The 20,355-nt window shown below is 42.1% G+C and overlaps 1 protein-coding gene across 1 annotated transcript in view; it reads left to right on the top strand.

Moving 5' to 3' along the window:
- The first annotated feature begins 230 nt into the window (after positions 1–230).
- Positions 231–20,355, top strand: part of MAP3K14 (mitogen-activated protein kinase kinase kinase 14) — a 102,590-nt gene continuing 82,465 nt past the window's right edge. Inside the window, exons 1-2 of the mRNA XM_063138468.1 lie at positions 231–384; positions 14,510–14,785. Of these exons, the coding sequence (XP_062994538.1) occupies positions 14,530–14,785 (256 nt within the window). The 5' untranslated portion in view covers positions 231–384; positions 14,510–14,529. The remainder of the gene's footprint in view (positions 385–14,509; positions 14,786–20,355) is intronic.

Below are 20,355 nucleotides of genomic sequence, written 5' to 3'. Positions count from 1 at the left end.
AATGGTGCCTGCGTGGATGACGTCACCCCCCCCCAAGGGAACCGGGACCGCGTGACGGGCTCCCTGGGGAAGGGCGCGCAGGGCCTGCGCCGGAAGCCGCTTCCTCCACCGCCCGCATGCTCTGATGTGTTCTCTCCTCCCCTTCCGGCTGGTAGCGCCGACCTTTTGCGGGGGGAGGGGGGAGGTGGAAAGCTCGAGGGAGCGGCCGGAAGGAGGTGTGATTTCATGAACAAGCCAACATCCGATTGGGCGACGGGTGAGAGGGGGGCTTGGCCACGTGCTTCCTCAGGCCACTCTGCTTACCGTTCTGACAGTCTGTGCCGAGCCGTGGAGGAAGCCGGAAGTATCTGCCTTGGTTCTCTTCCTTCCCTCCCTCCCCCACAGGTGGGTTCTGATTTGTTCCTTCCCCGCCTTTCGAAGGGTCTGCGCCTGTGGCAAGCCCCTCTCCCTCTGCCTGCCCCTGTGCCTCTCCCTCTGCCTGCCCCAGTGCCTCTCCCTTTGCCTGCCCCTGTGCCTCTCTCTCTCTGCCTGCCCCTCTCCCTCTGCCTGCCCCTGTGCCTCTCCCTCTGCCTGCCCCTCTCCCTCTGCCTGCCCCAGTGCCTCTCCCTTTGCCTGCCCCTGTGCCTCTCTCTCTCTGCCTGCCCCTGTGCCTCTCTCTCTCTGCCTCTCCCTCTGCCTGCCTCTCCCCCTCTGCCTCTCCCTCTGCCTGCCCCTGTGCCTCTCTCTCTGCCTGCCCCTCTCCCTCTGCCTGCCCCTCCCCCTCTCCCTCTCTCTGCCTGCCCTCATGTTCTGTCGGCGCCCTTGTTTCAGAGGAGGGGGCAGCTCCCCCCCCCGCAAATTCCTTTTCTCATTCATAGCTGGTTTCATCCCTTGCCCCCCTTCTTCTGCGCCCTTCCCACTAAACTTTTTTATATTGTCTTTTCCCTCATCCTGTGTAACTTTGGTCTAGTGTACCGCACTCATGGCTGAGTTTCAGCGTTTTTAGCCTCCTACTCCTTTGTAGTGTCTTCAGAGGGAGCAGTTAAAATAGGAAGACGGAATCAGAGAGAGAGAGAGACTGTGTTTTGTTTGCTCAGCCCGCCTGCCCCCGCCTCAGTATCCATCAGACGCCAATCCGAAGCACCAGGCACAATTAGGCTTTCCCCTTATCCCCCAGGTTTGTCTATCCTGCTTGGTTCCATGCTCTGATCTGATGTTAATTCTCATCTTTGGACTATTCCTCTTCCAGATAAGGCTTTTATTATGCAGTTCGCCTGCCTCATTGACAGAATTTTATGGGGTATGAGTGGGTTTTAGAAATCATCCATTTATAATTCTTCCATGTTTCATACCACCATTTCTGCCTTTTTCCTTACCACAGAAAATATGCTAAAGAGGGAAAGACAGAATAGCTGCACAATGCCTTTTAATTGATAGCACCAAGAACCTTTGGTTTGGAAGCACCCTTAGCCTTAGGGGACCTGGTTGAGCCAGCAGTGATGCTTTATAAATAAATAGGGGACCTGGTTGAGCCAGCAGTGATGCTTTATAAATAAATAAATGATTACATGATATCTGTCATGTGATGTGGCTAAGATGTTGGGTTGGGGTGCCTTCGCTCTCAGCCACAAAGCTTATGGGATGACTTTGAGCTGGTTAGTGTATCTCAGTCTTACCTATCTTACAAGGTTGTTGTATGGATTTAAGAGGTGGCACGTATAGTCACACTGACCTCAGAGGAAAGGTGAGAGTTAAAAAAGTTTGATGTGCCCTCCCTGTCTCATCTCTATTAGTTGAGTCTTTCCTTAACACACACACTCACATTGGATTTATCAATCTCCTGACCTATCCAATAATAGGTTATCCCTCCCTAAAAATCTCTGTGCTCAGATACACAATATCTGAAAGGTTTATTTCCTGTATATTTTACAATAGATTACCCTTTCCCCTGTTATCTTTCACCCACACATGCACATCTTGACTAGCTTTTATCCTGACCTTTACATAACAGTTTAGCCCTCTTATGTTTTCCTCTATGAGCTGTTTTTATCCACAAGTAACAAACTTCTGCCTATCCAGCTTTCAGATAACACAGTGGTTCTTCAGCTTTTTCTCAGAAATGTGAGAGTTATTATTTATTAAAACACTTATACTTCAGCTTTCAGTTTCATTCAGAAACACCCAAGATGGCTTACATCAAAATTAAAAATAAAGAACACCTTGAACAAAAACAAATTAGTAGTTTAAAGAAAAGAATCACAAATATAGGGAACCCATATATAATATCAATCAGTCTGAAGGTCTCCTGAAAGCAAAAGGACTTCAGTTTGTGGAGGACTGTTATTGGAGAGAAAGCTGGATAAATTCCTGGAGGAGAAGGCTATCAAGGTCTACTAATCCTGATAGCTATGTACTACTTCCAGTATCACAGACTTTTTCCCCCTACAATACTTAAACATACACCATTACAATTAAAGAAAACAACATACTACATAAATGTTGAGTAACATTAATGTCATATCTATATAACATAATCAAACTTGACATATAAGTAAGTGCACCCCCCACCTCGGGATCTCATTCCTGATTCCAAAATCTCATACTGTCTTCTGCTGGTGGTTTCCCACTTCCCTTAGAAAACACAAACATTAGGAACTGTTTCCAGATTCCTTCAAAATCATTTGTTCTAGCTATACCTCTTCTCAGTTTGATATTACAAGTCAATTTATCAATAATAGCTATATCCCATACTTCTTTGTACCATTCTTCAATACAATAATCTCCTTGAATCTTCCAGTTCCTAGCTACAATCAATCTTGCTGTAGTCAGCAAATTCGTTATCAATTCCTTAATTTCTTTTTTTCATTTTAAATCTTCAAATAGTGACAGTAATGCAACTTTTGGTGTTTGTTCTATCTTCATTCCCACAATTTCTTCAATCTCCAAAAACACCATCTTCCAATTTTTTTTTACATATTTGCATTCCCACCACATATGTAAATACGTTCCTTTTCCCCCACATCCTCTCCAACAATTTGCTGAATGCTGATTATTTATCTTATTTAATCTAACCGGGGTTAGGTACCACCTCCATATAATTTTAAAGTAATTCTCTTTTATTCTCACTGACATATTTCTCAACGCTCTTTGTTTCCATAGTCCCTCCCAGCTCTGTTGTCCTATTTGTACATTCAAATCTGTCTCCCAAACCATTTTTCCTGAGCTATCCATCGACCCTTTCTCCAACAGTATTCTATATATTTCACTCATTAACCCTTTTGACGCTATTCTTTCCCCCCTATCATTTTCTTTCTTAACTATTAATTCCTCAAACTTCGTCAATTCTCTACAATCTCCATTTTCTCTTACCCACTGTTAGTCCACTGTTCTAATTGCCAATAGTTTAACCAAGTTAAATTTTTATCTTTTAGAACCTCTTCCAAATCCTTTCTTGTATTCATTTCTCTTAACCATTCCCTTAATTTCATTTTATTTTTTTCTATTAAAACTTTACTTAATCTACTCTTTAATTCCTCCGGGAAATTCTTTAGCATTAGTACCAGTGATAAAGGGGAGCTGCTCGAGAGCAACTCCCCTTTATATTTACTCCAAATTTCCCAGTGAAACCTCAAGAGCGGATTACCTATAGTATACTTTCAGCCCATTTTTTTCCTCCTTCCCTAAAGAATACATTTTCCAACTTCATCTCTATATTACTTGTAGTTTTATCCTCCATCCAATCTAAATCTCCTACTCCTATAATTGCTTCCACAATATGTCTTAACCTATTAGCTACATAATATAGGTTAATATTTGGGAGACCCAATCCTCCCTTTTTTTGACTTAAATACCATTTATTCTTATTTACCCTCGCTTTCTTATCCCCATTACAATAATTGTTTATGATGTTTTGCCAACTTTTTATCTCTAATTCTGAAAGTTTTATTGGTAACATCCTGAACACAAAATTAATCTTTGCTAAAATCTTCATTTTTATTAATGCTATTCTTCCAAACCAGGATAAATTTAATCTTTTATATTTTCCCAATTTTACTAAAATCTCTTTTTTTAAGCTATTTAAATTCTCCTTCTCTAAACTCTCTAATTTTTTTGTAATTTTAATTCCCAAATATCTAATCTGTTCTTTGACTCTCATTTCTATTCCCTTTCCTTCCCATTCCTTCTCTTCCTTTTTAGTATAATTAAATAACATCATCTCTGATTTGGACCAATTTATTCTTAACCCAGTAATTTCCTCAAATTCTCTCAATTGCTGTTTAATTATTTCCATCTTTCTTATTGGATTTTTAATAGTTAGCAAAGTATCATCCGCAAATATATTCAATTTTATTGTTTTAATACCACCAATTCCTTCTATCTCAGTATCACAGACTTTAAACCTATTTACACCAGTTGCTGGGGATAATGGGTGGGAGGGTGCTGTTGTACTATGTTCTGCTTGTGGTTTCCTGTTCGAAAGCTGGTTGGCTACTGGGTGAACAGAGTGCTGGACTAGATGAATTCTTGGTCTGATCTCGCATGGGCATGGCCCTTCTTATGTTCTTAAGAATACTTAAAGGAAATGAAGAGTTAAGAAGTATTCCTGAGGATAAAATAAATCCTTCAATGATAAATCCAAAAAGGTACTCCTCAAAGTTATCTTCTTTAAAACCTCCAACCTGCATTTGAAATTCCTTTTCTAGTCAGTGACCCAATTGCCACTCCAGTTCCATGCTCCAACATTCCACCCTTCCACTCAGATATAAGGTTCATAGGCAGGTCCTACATATGTAATTATAGAAAAACGTTATACTAAATACAACGTGCAGCTGAGCATGAGCGTAGCTGCTGAGTTCAGACGTTAACCTCTGCAGCTCTCCTCTCTGATGATTAAATCATTATTACAGCAATGCAAAGCTGTACATTTTCTTTCGGAAGAAAATCCTAGAAGATTCTCTGGAAGTGCGGTGAGTGCCATAATTCACTACTACAAGCTGATACAGACTCAGATATCTGGTAGCGTCTCATCAGTGTATAAGATGGTGACCCGTTCTGGGAAAACAAACAAAGGGGATGCAGTGGCACTCATGGAAGAACTAATGGAGAAGGTGACTGTTAAAATCTCCAACCTTCACTCAGATTTATTAAAGAAATGGGACCCCCATGTGTCTTTGCAAACAACTTCTCAGCAGCATCAAATCTATACTTGCTCTCTTTTGGAGAGCAAATTTACTTAGGGGAGAAGTGAAGCGAGCTGACAACGGGACATTTAAGGTTCCTACTGAGCACTTAATATAGTTTATATTTACTGCAGAACTTCTCTTGGCTACTCTAAAGAAATGGGACAAGAGTTTCAAGTCCCTAGAAGATAAATTTGCAAGTCTGGCTGCAAGACTAGGAGGTGTGGAGGAGACCACTAGAGAAGCTTTCGATCTTGGGATCCGTAACTGATGCCTTAAAGGTAATTATTAATAGTCAGAGAGATATACAGTTGAGCCTTGAAGAACAAGAAAATAGAGGAAAAAGGAGGAACCTGAAGATTAGAAATATGAAAGAAACAGTGGGTCAGAGTGATTTAAAACAATTCCTGGTGGAATGGTGGAGGGAAATAATTCCTGAAGTTAACATATCCCAGGCAGACATTGAAAGAGTGTACAGAAGTCTGGGACCAAAACCCAGAGACTCTGCTCCTCCGAGGGATATTATAATAGCATTTTTAAACTCCACCACCAGAGATTTAGGCCATAGCTAGACCTAAGGTTTATCCCTGGTTCATCCAGGGGTCAAACCTGTTAATCTAGGTGACGCACAGGGGATCTAGTACTCAGGCAGGGGCGAACCCTGGATGATCCCAGGATAAACCTTAGGTCTAGCTGTGGCCTCAGTTTCCAAAGCTTTAAGAGAAAAAGCACGAGTTATCCACGAAGGAAATACCATCTTACTTCTTCATGACCTCAGTGTGGAAACCTTGAGAAGACACAAGAAGTTTAAACCAGCCATAGACCTTCTGAAAGAAGCAGGACAAAGTTTCAGATGGGGATTTCCATTTTCTCTTCACACTGAAATAGATGGTACCCATCAAAAAGCAGCTAATAGAAAAGAAATGGCTCACATCGTAACATTGTTGGGATTTAACACCCCATGGTCAGAGGAAGAACTGCAAGAAGAGTTGTTAGAAGTTGCACTAATGGGAGATACATGGAGAAGCCCAGTAGGGGCAGTTATAAGCTTGTCTTATACTGCGGGTCATTAGCTTCTGCTTTTGACCCTTTTCTGGAGCTCGGTGGGATGGGGATGGGGGGGAAGGGTTTATAGGGATGGGATTGAGGTTTTGAATTGGGAGTGGAGGATGTTGGTCGATATGAACATGACTAGTCATGAAGGTGGAGTGTACTATAAATTTAGGCGGAATATATTGGATTTCTATCTCAGCAGTAATTGTAATCATATGTTAACAACTAAATATGGGAAAGAAAGATGTCACAATTGTAACATTCAATGTCATTGGTTTAGGGGATGTTGTTAAAAGGAGGCAAGTTTCGGATTTTCTTAGAGTTCGAAGACCTTGTATTATTTTTTTTACAGGAAATATATAAAGCAGGAAGGGAAAACGGGAGGATGTTTATACATTCTTATTATGGTGATCAGTTTGTGGCCCCAGATTCTAATCATACAAATGGAGTAGCAATAATTCTTGCTAAGCACTTTGATTTTCAAGTTAAAAAAAAATAAGGATGATGATGGTCACTAGCTTTTTTTTAAAAGGCATGATGGGAATGTTCCTATAACAATATAGCCACAATCTATGCACCAAATGTAAACCAATATTCATATATGGCTAAAGTACTTATAAAACTAAGAGAATTTGCTGTAGGAGAGATCATAGTAACAGGAGATTTCAGCTCAACATGCGATGCCTTTATCGATAGAAGTAATGCAACATCCAGGAACAGGTGACAGTCTAGTAAAAGTATATTACCTTTGTTGAAAAGGTTTTATTTAACAGATGCCTGGAGATGGATGTATTTGGGTACCAAGGATTATACATACTTTTCTCCCAGATATCATACATATTCCTGATTAGATTACATATTGGTTTCCACTCTATTGGTTCCTGACATATCTCAGGTTGAAATACTTCCTCACACTATTTCAGACCATGCAGCAGTAGAATTAATTTTGCACATACGGGATCCGGGTCCATTTTACCCAGTGTGGCGAGTAAATTCATGCTTATTTGAAAATCAAAAAAGTGTGCAATCCTTGATAGTGGCTTTTACAAAATATTTTAATATAAATACTACACCAGAGATATCACACAATATATTGTGGGATGCTATGAAAGCAAATATCTGGGGAGTATGTATTGCTGAAACAATAAAATTAAAGAAAAATATCGATCCATTAAAACAAAATATAATGAAGGATATAGCTGCTTTAGAAACAAAAGACAAAAAAACAGTATTTACAATTACCCTAAGAAAATTAGAATATAAATGTAAAGAACTAGAAGCGTTGGAATCTGGAAAAGTAACTAAATCACTATTATATATGAAGCAACGCTACTATGAGTCAGGGAATAAAAACAAGACTATTGGCAAGAGCTATACAAAAGAGAAGAAATAAAGGAAAGATACATTTCATGTGTAAGGAAGATGGTAGCAAGACATCGTATCAAATGCAAATTAATACATTATTTGCAAATTTTTATAAAAAACCCTATATCAATCTACACATCCTAACTTAGAAAATGTTACTGCATTTCTGGAGCGTGCAGGTATACCTGTAACTCCAGATCATCGTAACATTTTGAATAAAACCATATCAGTAGAGGAAGTAGTAATTAAAAGATTGAAACATGGGTTTGGAAGTTCTTTTTATAAAAAAAAATAGAGAAACATTATGCCCACACCTTACAAGTCTTCAACAATACTTGGGAGGAGGAATCTATCCCAGACACATGGAAGATATGTCGTATTATAGTACTGCTAAAGCCAGGGAAAGATCTAACTCAGGTGGGATCTTATTGTCCCATAACATTGCTTAATCAAGATCAGAAATTGTTCTCTATATGAGTAAACCAGTGGTTCCCAAAGTGGGCGGTACTGCCCCCTTGGGGGCAGTGGGTTTGCATAGAGGGGGCGTTAAGAGGCAAGGGGGCGCAAAGGGGCGGCAGGGGGGTGATCGAGGTGGTCTTTTCTGAGAAGTGCCTCTTCAGAAGTTCTTAAAACCCAGGGACATTTTTATGGGAGAAGGTAGTTTGGTCCCAAGCCATATAGGGGAAGAATCCACACATGTATTAATACCGTTTAAGAAGAATCCTTTTAATGGTGAATTGAAATGTTTCAAAACCACCAAAACGCTAATGAAGAGACATACCCTACTTGATGTGCCCCGCCATGCGGGCTGCAAAACAGAGGCATTCGTTTTCTGTTTGCAGTCAGCGTGGCAGGGCACACCAAGAGGGTATGTCTCTTCATTAGCATTCTGGTGCTTTTGAAACATTCAATTCACCGTTAAAAGGACTGTTTTTAAATGGTATTAATACATGTGTGGATTGAGGAAGGTCTTGTTGGCAGCATGGCTCTGGACAACTCGGGCTGATGGAGCGCCTCTCCCAGCATGACCCTACCCATAGGGTGACCATATGAAAAGGAGGACAGGGCTTCTGTATCTTTAACAGTTGCATAGAAAAGGAAATTTCAGCAGTTGTCATTTGTATATATGGAGAACCTGGTGAAATTCCCTCTTCATCGCCACAGTTAAAGCTGTAGGAGCTATACTAGAGTGACCAGATTTAAAAGAGGGCAGGGCACCTGCAGCTTTAACTGTTGTGATGAAGAGGAAATTTCACCACATTCCCCATATATACAAATGACACCTGTGTGACAAACAAGTTACATCATATAGGCACAGTGTGCAGGCGCTAGTAAATTTCCACAAGAAGCCCATAGACTATTATTGCAGCCACCGCTAGCAGAAACCCATTGTGTAGCATCAGTTGGCTGAGCAAGCCGGGTCTTTCCAGATAGCACCTTGTCTCCTGACCTCAACTGTGTATGTGGTCTCTTCGCTTAGGCTGCATGGCTGACAAGGCAAAGGTTATCTATAAGTTGCTCATTAGAACAACAAGATAATGACATTCTTATTTCAAAGCCCTCCTCCTAGTAGCCACCTGTAGCTTCCTTTGGCAGGGGCTCACGGAAAAGGGTCTCCGTGAGCCCCTGTCATTCTCTGCCATTTCCTTATCCCTAGCCAGTTTTCTGCTTTTAACATGTTTAAAGAATTCATTATTGTTGGCCTTGATATCACTAGTGGCATGAATTTATGAATAATGAATTTATTAGTATTCTTTTATTTTACGTTGTTTTTTATGTAAACTGCTTAGAGATGTTATGAAATCAAGTGGTATATACGTAGTTTAAATAAGTAAAGCATGTCTACGCATTACCACTATCTACATGTTTTTGACAGTCTCAAAATACTCTAAAAGATTAGTGAGTCATGACATACTTTTTTAGAAGTTCTTTTTAGGCAAGAAAAACATCCCTTAAAAAAAAAAAAGGTGTCGTATATGACACTCTTCAGTTCTCTGGTACAAGACCTAATCTTAGAGGTATATTACATATTTTTGTTAGAAGATCAGCAATTTCACATTTTAGTTCTTTAAGAACTCTGGGATTGATGCCATCTGGACCCAGTGTTTTTTAGCTTTCAATTCGTCATTAAGTTCTAGAACTTCATCTCTTGTTAATACTTTTTGCTACAGTTCCCCAGACTACCTTCTAAAAATATCAGTTCTGCCCTATGTCTTCTGCAGTGAAAAGGACTCATTTAGCTTCTCTGCCATTTCCTTATCCCTAGCCAGTTTTCTGCTTTTAATGTGTTTAAAGAATTCATTATTGTTGGCCTTGATATCACTAGTGACATGCTTCTCAAAATTCTTTTTTTTTTTTGGCATCCCTTAGACTGTTTGCATTTCCATTGTGCAACTTTGTGTTCTGTTTAGGACTCCTATTTGAGCAAGGCTTCCACTTTCTGAAGGAAGCCTTCTTTTCTCTAATAGCTTTCTTAGCAGTGCTCATTAACCATGCTGGTGACCTCTTGGACTTGGTGCTGCTTTTCCTGACATACTTAAGCTTCTATTATCTCTTGTGCAGCACCACATAGGATGAAATCCAGGGTCTCTTCCCCTCTGGTTGGTTCCATGACCAACTATTCCGGGGCACTGTCATTTAGGGTACTGAGAAATTTAGTTTCTTTGTCATAACTCCAACATGCATTTATCAAATGCGAGGGTAATTGATGGTGCCCATTACTAGAACAGTTTCTTATTTAGATGCCTTCCTTATTTATTTATTTATTACATTTTTATACTGCTCGTCAGCTGAAGCTCTCTGAGCAGTACATCCCAAGCATTTCTCTAGCATTAAATTATTTTTGGAACCTGGTAGCAGTCCCGTTCAGACAACACGCTAAACCATGCTGCTTAACCACAAAATAGTTAATGGAATGCATGGTGTAGCGTGTTGTCTGAACAGGGCCATTGTCAAGCAGAGTGGTTCTGGGAAAGAGTCTGCACCTTTTAAGTTTCTAGTGTGCTTGACATTATGCTCTTTGAGGTATGGAATGACACCACTTCCATTATGCCCCTCCCTGTCCTTCCTGTGAAGGTTTTACCCACCCTGCATCCTCTTCTCAACAGAAGAAGTGGAGTATGCGAAGCTCCGATGGGAGAAGTCCTGTGCGCCAGTTCCTGACAGATGTGATATCCGATCATCCTTCTGATGAACCTACCGGGCACCAAATAAAGTTAGGGGGTGCCACATCTCCCTGTTGTCATATGGCCCATGGAGGGAAGGGTTTATCCAGCTCCCCAAACCCTTTTTATGTTCCCTGCGCCTGCTATAGAGTTTGTATCCAAAGATGACTGTACCCCACTGGTTCTCTCCATTCCATTCTCCATTGCATTCCTCAAGAAAGTTTACATAGGGTTTTCTGATGAGCCCCATCCAGTTTCAGACTTGCTCATCTTCAAAAAATTGGTTGTATCATATGCCTTTAGAGATCACCTCTATGCCCAGTATAATTCAGCAGGGTTTTCTTTTGAACAGCAAGAACATGAGCAGCAAGCAAAGCAAAGCTGTACAGAGAGCAACCTCCAACACCAATATGAATTGCAATGTTCAGGAAGGAGTTACTGCTGTCTGCTTTTTAATGTGGCAAGGGTCCAATCATTCTGTCACTATCATACCTTCTAATCGTGAACTAAGCCTCATGCTGACAGCTTTGTTGCCAAAATTGAGTCACCCAAAAATCGTAGGAGCTGCCCGTGAGCTTGGGAATTCTCAAGCTTTGCAGAAGTAGAAATCTTTAATAAAACACCTTTGGTTGAGAATGTAAAATGACTTCACATGTGTGGGATTGCATGGAAGATAGGTGAGGGGGAACGAGCAGGGAGAGGCAGGCATGTAGCCCAGCAAGGCCATTACTGAGTCTGAGACACATCTATGCCCTTCCTGGCTATCTCACACCATCAGTCCCTGTCTGCACAAGGTTTCCTTATGCTCCGCTTGGCTTGGAGGAAGCACAAGCAAATGTCTGACAGGCACATTTAGCTGTGATTGTAGCTAAGAGAGTAGATCACCCCAATTCACTCCCTTATAGTAAAGTGTAGCTGAGACTATTTACTTAGTCAAAAACTCAGACCTGAATGTATGTATATATAATGTGTCCTAACAAGTGTCACCAAGGTGATTTACGAAACAAAATGCCACAAAACCAATTAAGCAATAACAGAATTGAAAAACAGCATTAAAACCCAGCAGAGTAGTGTTATTTATTTATTTATTAAATTTATATACCGCCCCATAGCCAAAGCTCTCTGAGAGGTTTACAAAAGTTAAAAACATTTAACATTAAAAAGTATACAAAATTTAAAACCATCAAAAATATAAAAACAACAGTATAAAACAGTATCCATTTTAAACAACTACAGTTCTGGGGTCCATTAAAAAACAAACAAACTCAGCATACGTTGTTAAAACATTCATTGTCAAATTAAAAACCATTAAAAGCCATGTAGAATCAAAATGTTTTTGCTGTCTGCCTAAAACTCATCGGGGATAGGGTTACTCTAATGTCCCATGGGAGGAAATTCCATAACTAGGTGCTGCCACAGCAGAGGCCTTCTCACATGTTCTGAGCAACTAAATATCTTTTGGTAGTGGTACATCTAACAGAGCCTCGGAAGGTGATCACAACCCAGGAACAAATTCATGTGAGAAGAGGCAGTCTTTCAGATTAGGGCTTTATAGGGAAGCATCAGCACCTTGAGTTTGGCCCAGAACAAATTGGAAGACAGTGCAATTGGTAAGATAGGTGTAATGTAGTTTGAAACATATATGCCAGAGAGAAATCTGGAGGCCACATCCTGCACCACCTACAGTTTTCAAACTCTTCAAGGGCACCCCCATGTAGACCACATTGCACTAGTCTTAATCAGGAGGTGAACAGAATATGTATCACTGTGGCCAGCCAGATTCACCATCTCCATGATGGGGTACAGCTGGTGAACAAGTCACAGCTGGGCAGGGGCATTGCTATGCCTGGGCCCATAGGTCCCCAGCCCCAAACCTATGCATCCAGAACTCTGAGTGCCCATTGATGTTAATGGAAGATTACTTTCTTAGCTTAATTACTATGCAGGGGGTGATTTTCAGAGGGAATTGCATCTGGGGAGTGAAGGGGTAACCCCTCTCCTTATCACATGTGAAACAACCTCCTATCCCTCCGCTTAAGTTTATAATCTTAATTGGGAAGACCTAGCCCTCCCCTACCTGCAGTCTTTGTTGCCCCAAAATTCCCATGCATGGCAATTAAGGTTAGGAAAAAACCTTCAATTAATGCTATTGGAAGCTATTTTTCTAAGCTTAATTGCATGAGATAGGGACAATTTTCATCCAAGAGAGAGAGGTAAGTAGGGGAGTGGCGAAAGAGAACTCAGAAAAGGAACAGTGAGATTGGAAATTAATGGTAATTGAAGAGGAACTACAGATTTGGGATGCAAAGTACTTGAAGAATTTGTTTTATTTGAGGTGACTTGAATGAGAAATTTATTGGCTAACTTTGCATTATGTGGAATTTAAATAAACCATAGTAATTATTTCTAAACTTCATGTATATTAGCATATGGAAATTTTATGTATATTTGTGTACTAGGACCCAAGTTGTTTACGTGTGTGGCAGCATCCCTGCAGCTGGTCTAAAGCTCTCCTGGCCACAGCAGTCACTTGGGCATCCAGAAGTTTTATTAGATCTAGGAGCACTTCCAAATTGTTTGCACTATCAGTTCAGGCCACCATAGCTTAATTAAGCTTTCGTAGGTTGTGGCATGTGTGGGTGTCCATTTTGAATATTCAACCCCACCACGTGGGGGTGTTGCCATGATTTGTTGTGTCATCCAGACCCAGCAGCAGGGGTTGTTTGAGAGTTAAACAGTCCTCAAAGAACCCTGCAAAAACCCCACAACCATGGGTTATTTGAGGGTTGTTTAACCCTCAACCCTTGCTGCAGATGGCATGATAAGACATGACTGGGCTTCAGTTGGTGAGTTGGTGCTCAGTGATCATGCAAAGCAGGTAATGGTCTGCTTATTTGAGGGTTGTTTAACCTTCAAGCAACCCCATCACCCAGATTCAGATGACACAAGAAACATGGCAACCCCCTACTGGGGTTTGAAAATAGCTGCCCTCATGCACCACAACCCGCAGTTGATTAAATAAACCACATTGGGCTGTGGTGATTGTGCGAACCAGCCCAGTGTCTGGGGAAGGAACCCTACAAGGTTTGGGTCCAGGCTACCTGTGGGATCACCTTCTCCTGTACAATCCGCCCCGCACAATCAGGTCCTCTGGGGAGAATCTACTTCAGTCAGCAAACACTAGATTGACAACTGTACCCAGAGGACCTTCTCTTCTGCTACTCCCAGACTGTGGAATGGCCTGCCGGAGGAGACTTATCAACTTAACAGTCTATCAGCATTTAAGAAAGCTATTAGGACTGATCTCTTCTGGCAAGCCTATCCAGTGTAATTTTAGGATGTTTTTAAAATGATTTTAGGATGTTTTAACAATGTATATTATGTTTAATTCAGTTTTATATATTTTATATTTACTGTTGTTCCCCGCCTCGATCAGAATGGAGAGGTGGGTAAAAAATAAAATAATAATAATAATAATAATAATAATAATAATAATAATAATAATTCTCTGTTTACATTGAACTGCCATTGCCGCTACCTTTAATTTGTGAGTTCCTCATTGTGTTCTATGGGCAATTCTGCACTGGTGGTTTGAGAATTGGCTGTGTCTTCCTCACTGCCACTGGACAGGGTGCTTTCCTTCAGAAAAAAAATACTTTATAATGTCTAGTAAAAGAGAGTAGCTATCAATATCTGGAAGCTATGTCAGAACAAATGATTGAAAATTAGTAGTCTAATGGTTCTTTTTTGGGGGGGGTTGTTTTTCAGCATCTTGGTGAAATTAGGAGATGGCAGTGATGGAAATTGCTTGCCAAGACACTCCAGTCCCAACCATCAGACACCAAAAGGAGCTTCCTACGGGCAAAGGGCCTCAAGACATAGCGAATGAAAAAAAGAGCAGTGTTTGCAAGGTAGAGGATCCAAACAAACATGTTTTCCAGGGACCTTGGAAGATCTTGAGTGATGTGATTGCTAAAGGAACTGCTAAAGAAGATAATGGAAAAGGGAACTTAGCCTCAATCTCCATCATTGCCCAGGCAGAATGTAAGTGAGGAATGGTAAACTTGTCTGTCTGTCTCTCTCTCTCTCTCTCTCTCTCTGTGTGTCTGTCTGTCTGTGTAGAATAAAATCAGATTGTGTTTCCAATGTTTGTTGGAAGCGTTTGGTCCTCTAGCAGTCTTGCTTTCCCCAATTGATGGGAAACTATGATAGCTAAGATGTGACCCAAGAACACTACTGCTTCTCATTCCATCCTCCTTCCCACATTTCCTGGTGTTTCCTCCCACTGTGCCATCCACCATCTTAGTCCTTGCAGGAGTATGCCAAACATTTTGGAAGGATAAGTCGTGTAGAGGAAATGCATGGAATGCCTGCCCAAGAAATTGGAGTTTTTCTTCCCCACCCCTTAAATAGCATTCCCTATGCCAGCATTTCTCAATGTATTGGCTGGGACCCACTAGTGGGTCTCACCTCACTTTCAGGTGGATCTCTGTGCTTCAGGCTGCCCAGTGCTCTTTGCTTGACCACTACATGCCATGGCCATACCTCTGAATGGGGAAGTTTGACAGTGGGAGTTGGTTAGAGAACAAGGCTAATATTTTTAATAATAATAATGATGATGATGTTTAAAACCTGGGAATAAAGAGGAATGGGGAAAAAGAGGGAAGCTGTTAAAGAAAAAATGATTATGAAAGCAGCAGGAGAATGGGATGAAAGAAACTGGCAGGGATAGGGGACAAATTCATTGTGAAAAGCGAAGGGGAGATGAAATGATGAGATGCTTAACAATACTTTGAGAGGCATGGGTTGGGGAGAGGGAAGAAAAGAATGTGAAATAAAAAGTTTTCCCTACTTAGAGCCTCTGGATCAGTAAATTCTGTGTGAAATGGTAAGTAATGATACCTCTAGAGCCACTGTCAGTAGTTCAGGTACTCACTTCTATAAGAAAATAGCTGTGGCAAAAGATTTTGCAAATTTCTAAAGAGGGATTAGGTATCAATATAAACTTCTTCTTCGTGGTCTCTGTGCATCACACATTATGGGCTCTGCGCCTGCGTGGGGCCAGCTTCGGAAACTTCACTAGCTGAAAACCTTTTTTGGGCAGGAACCCCTCCCCCACCGTCCACTGAGCATGCTCATGGGTTCCCGCCCTATCTCCTCAGTTCTCTTCAACCGCCTGTGAGTCAACAGCTTGTTGGAGACTTCTCGTTTGGGTATTTATACCTCAGCTGAAAAACTATCGTTTTTTCCTTTCTTTCTCTTACCACTCCAGTTTTCTACCTTTTCTGTATATTTAGATAAAAAATAAATACATTGTTAGTTAGTTAGTTGTTGGTGCTTATGGCACAAGTAGGACTTTTCAAGAAGTGTTCTAATTGTGGACAGAAAATATCACAAACAGATGGACATTCTCTCTGTTTACTGTGCTTGGGGGAAGCACATATAGTGGAATCCTGTGCTTTTTGTTTAAAATTCTCGAGGCAAGCGAGAAAAAACTGCTCAGACCGCCTTCAGGGGATTCTCTGGGAAAAGGCTTTGGAGGCAGTAGATAAACCGAGACCGACTCGAATCTCTACATCTCCTAACAAAATGGAGTCTATGCCCCAACCTCCTCCTACTCAAAGTGAAGCCTTGGCGGTTCCCCCACCTCCTCTCACTCCGCTTCTTCAAAAGTGGCGAAGATCTCTAAGAGAGTGAGAGAGCACAGTGAGGCAGAAGAACCCCAAAAGAAAAAGAGCAAGCTGAAGGCTAAAAATGGAAAGAAAAAGTTGGCCAATCCAGCTTCGTCGGTACCGAAGAGCCCGGTACCGAGAATTTCGCTACCGAAGCAACCTACGGTACCTAGGAGCCCGATATCGAGGCTTTCCTTACAAAAGTCTCCTCCGCTACCGATGAGCCCGATACTGAGGCTTTCGATACCGAGGGCGTTCTCGATACCAAGACGAACAACACCATCTTCACCGCCGGTGCTGACCCTTCCATCTCAGTCTGAGCAGGTTGTGGATTCCCCGGTACCATCCCCCTTTCAGATCATCATGATACCAGTTGAGGATTCAAACGTGAGAGCATCCATCTCAGAGGGAGAGATTAGAGGTTCCTCGTTGGGCAATACCGTTACAGATAGGGGTCCTTCTTCCCCTCGATACCGACAGGAACCGCACCCGTCAGTTGGTACTGACAGACATCGGTACCGACCAATGGCTCCTTATGGAAACATCTACGATCGCTCACCGACTTTGGTTTATTCGGGCTGCCAGCATTCTGTTTATGGCGAACGCTCTCGCTCTCCACCTAGAAGGTGTGATTATTATGCTGATTGGCAACCTCCACAATACCCTCCATATTATTATGAGGACTGGAGACACAGACGAGAACAAGACTATTACTACTATTATACTCAAGAGCGCCCACATGCCTCCTACCCGCGTTTCCGCCAACCTTCGGAAACGATCTCCCGTCCCCCACCTCCAGAGGAGGTCACATCTATGCCACCACCGCCTCAGCCACTGCTACTGAGGCGCGCAGCGCAACCGACACAAACGTCAGTACTGACTGTATCGGTACCGACCCAGACACTGCAGCCTTTGTCCGCATCGGGGGAGGCAGGAAACAGGCTGGATGCCCTATCAGAGGAGGACTACCAATCTGATTCCTCACAAGACGCATCACTGGTACCGTCCATCCCCTCACCAGACGACCTAGTAGCTACCTCAGATGTGGTGTCTCCTTCGGAACTTAGTACATTTTGCTGACCAAGTGCAGAGGATGGCAAGGTCTTTGGGGATCGAGATGTCCCAACTAGGCATGTGCTCCGCTCCGATTAGAAGCGGAGAATCAGAAGCGAATTGACCTGCTCCGCCTTGCCCAGAGGCAGAGTAGAAGCGGACCGCGGACCCCTAGAAGCAAGGCGAAGAGAAGCGCCCATTGGCGGAGTGATCGTCTTTCCGCGGAGCGCTCCGATCGCCATTTTGGAAAATTTCGCCCATAGGATTGCATTGCGGAAAAGAATAGGGGATAACTGTGTTGTTTTTTAAGCTATCTTTCTGAAACTTCTTGTGCTTAGAGAGTCGTGGATGGGGGTCATTTTGAGCCTACTCTCAGCTCTCTGCGTGCTGCGGTTCGCTTGCTAGAATTTTTGGAAAAATCGGGTAAACAAACAGGGACAGCGGGTAAACCAGCGGGTGTTTTTTTTTTTTTTAAGCGATGACAGGCACATTCAACTCCCAATCCTGATGAGAATTGATCACCTCATGAAGCATCCTCCAATCCCAGCGTTCGAGGGGGGGACTAAGGCAGAGGCACCCTCAGAGCTTTGAGCTCTTAGCGTCTTGTGGGTTTGGCGTTCGTGGGGAGATGAGTTCGTTAGGTGCTGCTGATGTGTTTGGAGATAGATTTAGGATTTAGCTTGGCGTGTGTGTGTGTTTGTTTGCTTCTTTCTGACTTTTAGCTTAGTTTGCTCTGTGTTTTTCCCTTACTTTGATTTAATATAAACTTTATTTTTAAATTTTGGAGTGGCTGTTTGTTTGTTTGTTTGTTTGTTTCCTCCTCCTTCCCTCTCTTAAAGCCTGACTGTGTTTCATCTTCCTTCTTCCTTCTATATACAAAAAAATACCCCCCAAAAATTATTCTCTATTTCTTCTCTCTGTTGCTTGGACTGTGTGTGTGACTGTGTTATTGTGTGAGTGTGCTGTGTGCACTGTTTGTGAAGTGCAACAGCCACAGATTGAGCATTTCAAATCCTGGGCAAAGCATACACACTTCTTGTCCCATTTCCCTACATATAGTATTAATATTCTTATACATATTATTATTAATATTATATTCTTATACATATTATTATTAGTATTAGTATATTCTTATACATATTATTATTATTAGTAGTATAATATCATCATGAGAAGAGGGAGCAGGCACATGTCTGTGGCGGGGCGTGCTGAAAGCAGTGGTCAAGGCAAGGCTCAGGCTGGCACCAGTAAGCAGGCTGCCTCTCCTGCTGTGAAAATCAAACGGGCAACTCCTTGGCTGGCTGCTCCGCAACAGAAGCAGGACAAGCAGCAGGCTTCTGCAACTTGCGCCCGTCGTTCTCTTTTTGAGGGTGGGAATGGGAAAAGTGCCCCTTTGCAAGAGGCAGGTGGCAGCAGTGCCATTAGAGGAGGAGGAAGAGGAGGAGAAGTATCCCCAACTCCTTCATTATTGTTTGAGCCCATGAGCCCGCTGATGGACCTGTCTCCAGACCTCCTAGACAAAGTCCTCAGCACAGTGGAGGGGCAGGAGGAGAAGGAGGCGGTGGTCCTCCAGGATGTGGGCGCTGAGGAGGAGCAGCAGCAGGCCGAGGCTCTCTCCCCAGTCTCATCCCACACCTCTTCCGCTGCAACCCCTGTTTCTGTGGCAACACCAGAGAGCTCAGGCGGGCAATTGGTGTCACCACGGAAGCGAAAGACAAGTATAGTGTGGGAGTGGATCCCCGCTTTGCTGTCTGTCGCCACTGCAAACTCACCCTAAGCAGGGGTTCATCTACAGGGCATTATGGAACCAGCAGCATGAAGATGCATCTTCAGAGGCAGCACCAGTCGATCTTGCTGGGGAAAGAGGCGGGCATGGTGCCGAGTTTGAGGTTTCTAACATACAAATTGACGGAGCTATCGAATGGGGTGCCCGATTTTCAAAAATTCCCCAGAAATCAGGGGATGATGGGATTGGCTTGAAACTTGGCGTGCGTGTGTATACCTCCATGAGGTGTCATGGTGCCAAACTTGAGGTTTCTAACATTAACAGAAAAAAAGTTGTATACTTTTTTAGCTTTCAATGCAAGCCTATGGGGGGGGGGGAAACGGAGCTCCGATTCGGATCCGGAGCTCCACAGCAGACATAGGCGGAGCGGGGGCAGAGCGAAGTGGCCCGATCCGCAAATCGCGGATCTGGAAGAGAAGCGGAGCAGGGGGTCCATGCACACCCCTAGTCCCAACCATTAGAAAAGTTGAACGACCCAGTCTATGACAATGTTTACTTTTTTATATATATATATATAAATTTTTTATTGCTTTTCCACATAATTAAACATACACCATTACAATAAAGAAACAACAACAACAACATACTACATACATGTTGAGTAAATGTTGAATAGATATATATTGATTAGATATTAACTATAACATAACATATCATAACATAATCATAATCATTCTTAACATATAAGTGCACCCACCACCCCGGGATCTATTCCTGCTTCCAAAATCTCATACTGTCTTCTGCTGGTGGTTTCCCACTTCCCTTAGAAAACACAAATATTAGGAACTGTTTCCAAATTCCTTCAAACTCGTTTATTTTAGTTATACCTTTCCTCCACTTAATATTACAAGACAATTTATCATTAATAGCTATATCCCATACTTCTTTGTACCATTCTTCAATAGAATATTCCCCTTGAATCTTCCAGTTCCTAGCTACCATCAATTGTGCTGCAGTCAGCAAACTCGATATTAATTCTTTAATTTCTTTTCCACATTTTAAATCTTCATATAGTGACAGTAATGCAATTTTTGGTGTTTGTTCTATTTTCATTCCCACTATTTCTTCAATTTCAAAAAACACCATCTTCCATAATCTTTGTA

Source organism: Elgaria multicarinata, chromosome 11 (assembly GCF_023053635.1).
Source record: "Elgaria multicarinata webbii isolate HBS135686 ecotype San Diego chromosome 11, rElgMul1.1.pri, whole genome shotgun sequence".
Classification (NCBI taxonomy): Eukaryota; Metazoa; Chordata; class Lepidosauria; order Squamata; family Anguidae; genus Elgaria; species Elgaria multicarinata.
This window is presented reverse-complemented; position numbering and strand designations above follow the sequence as displayed.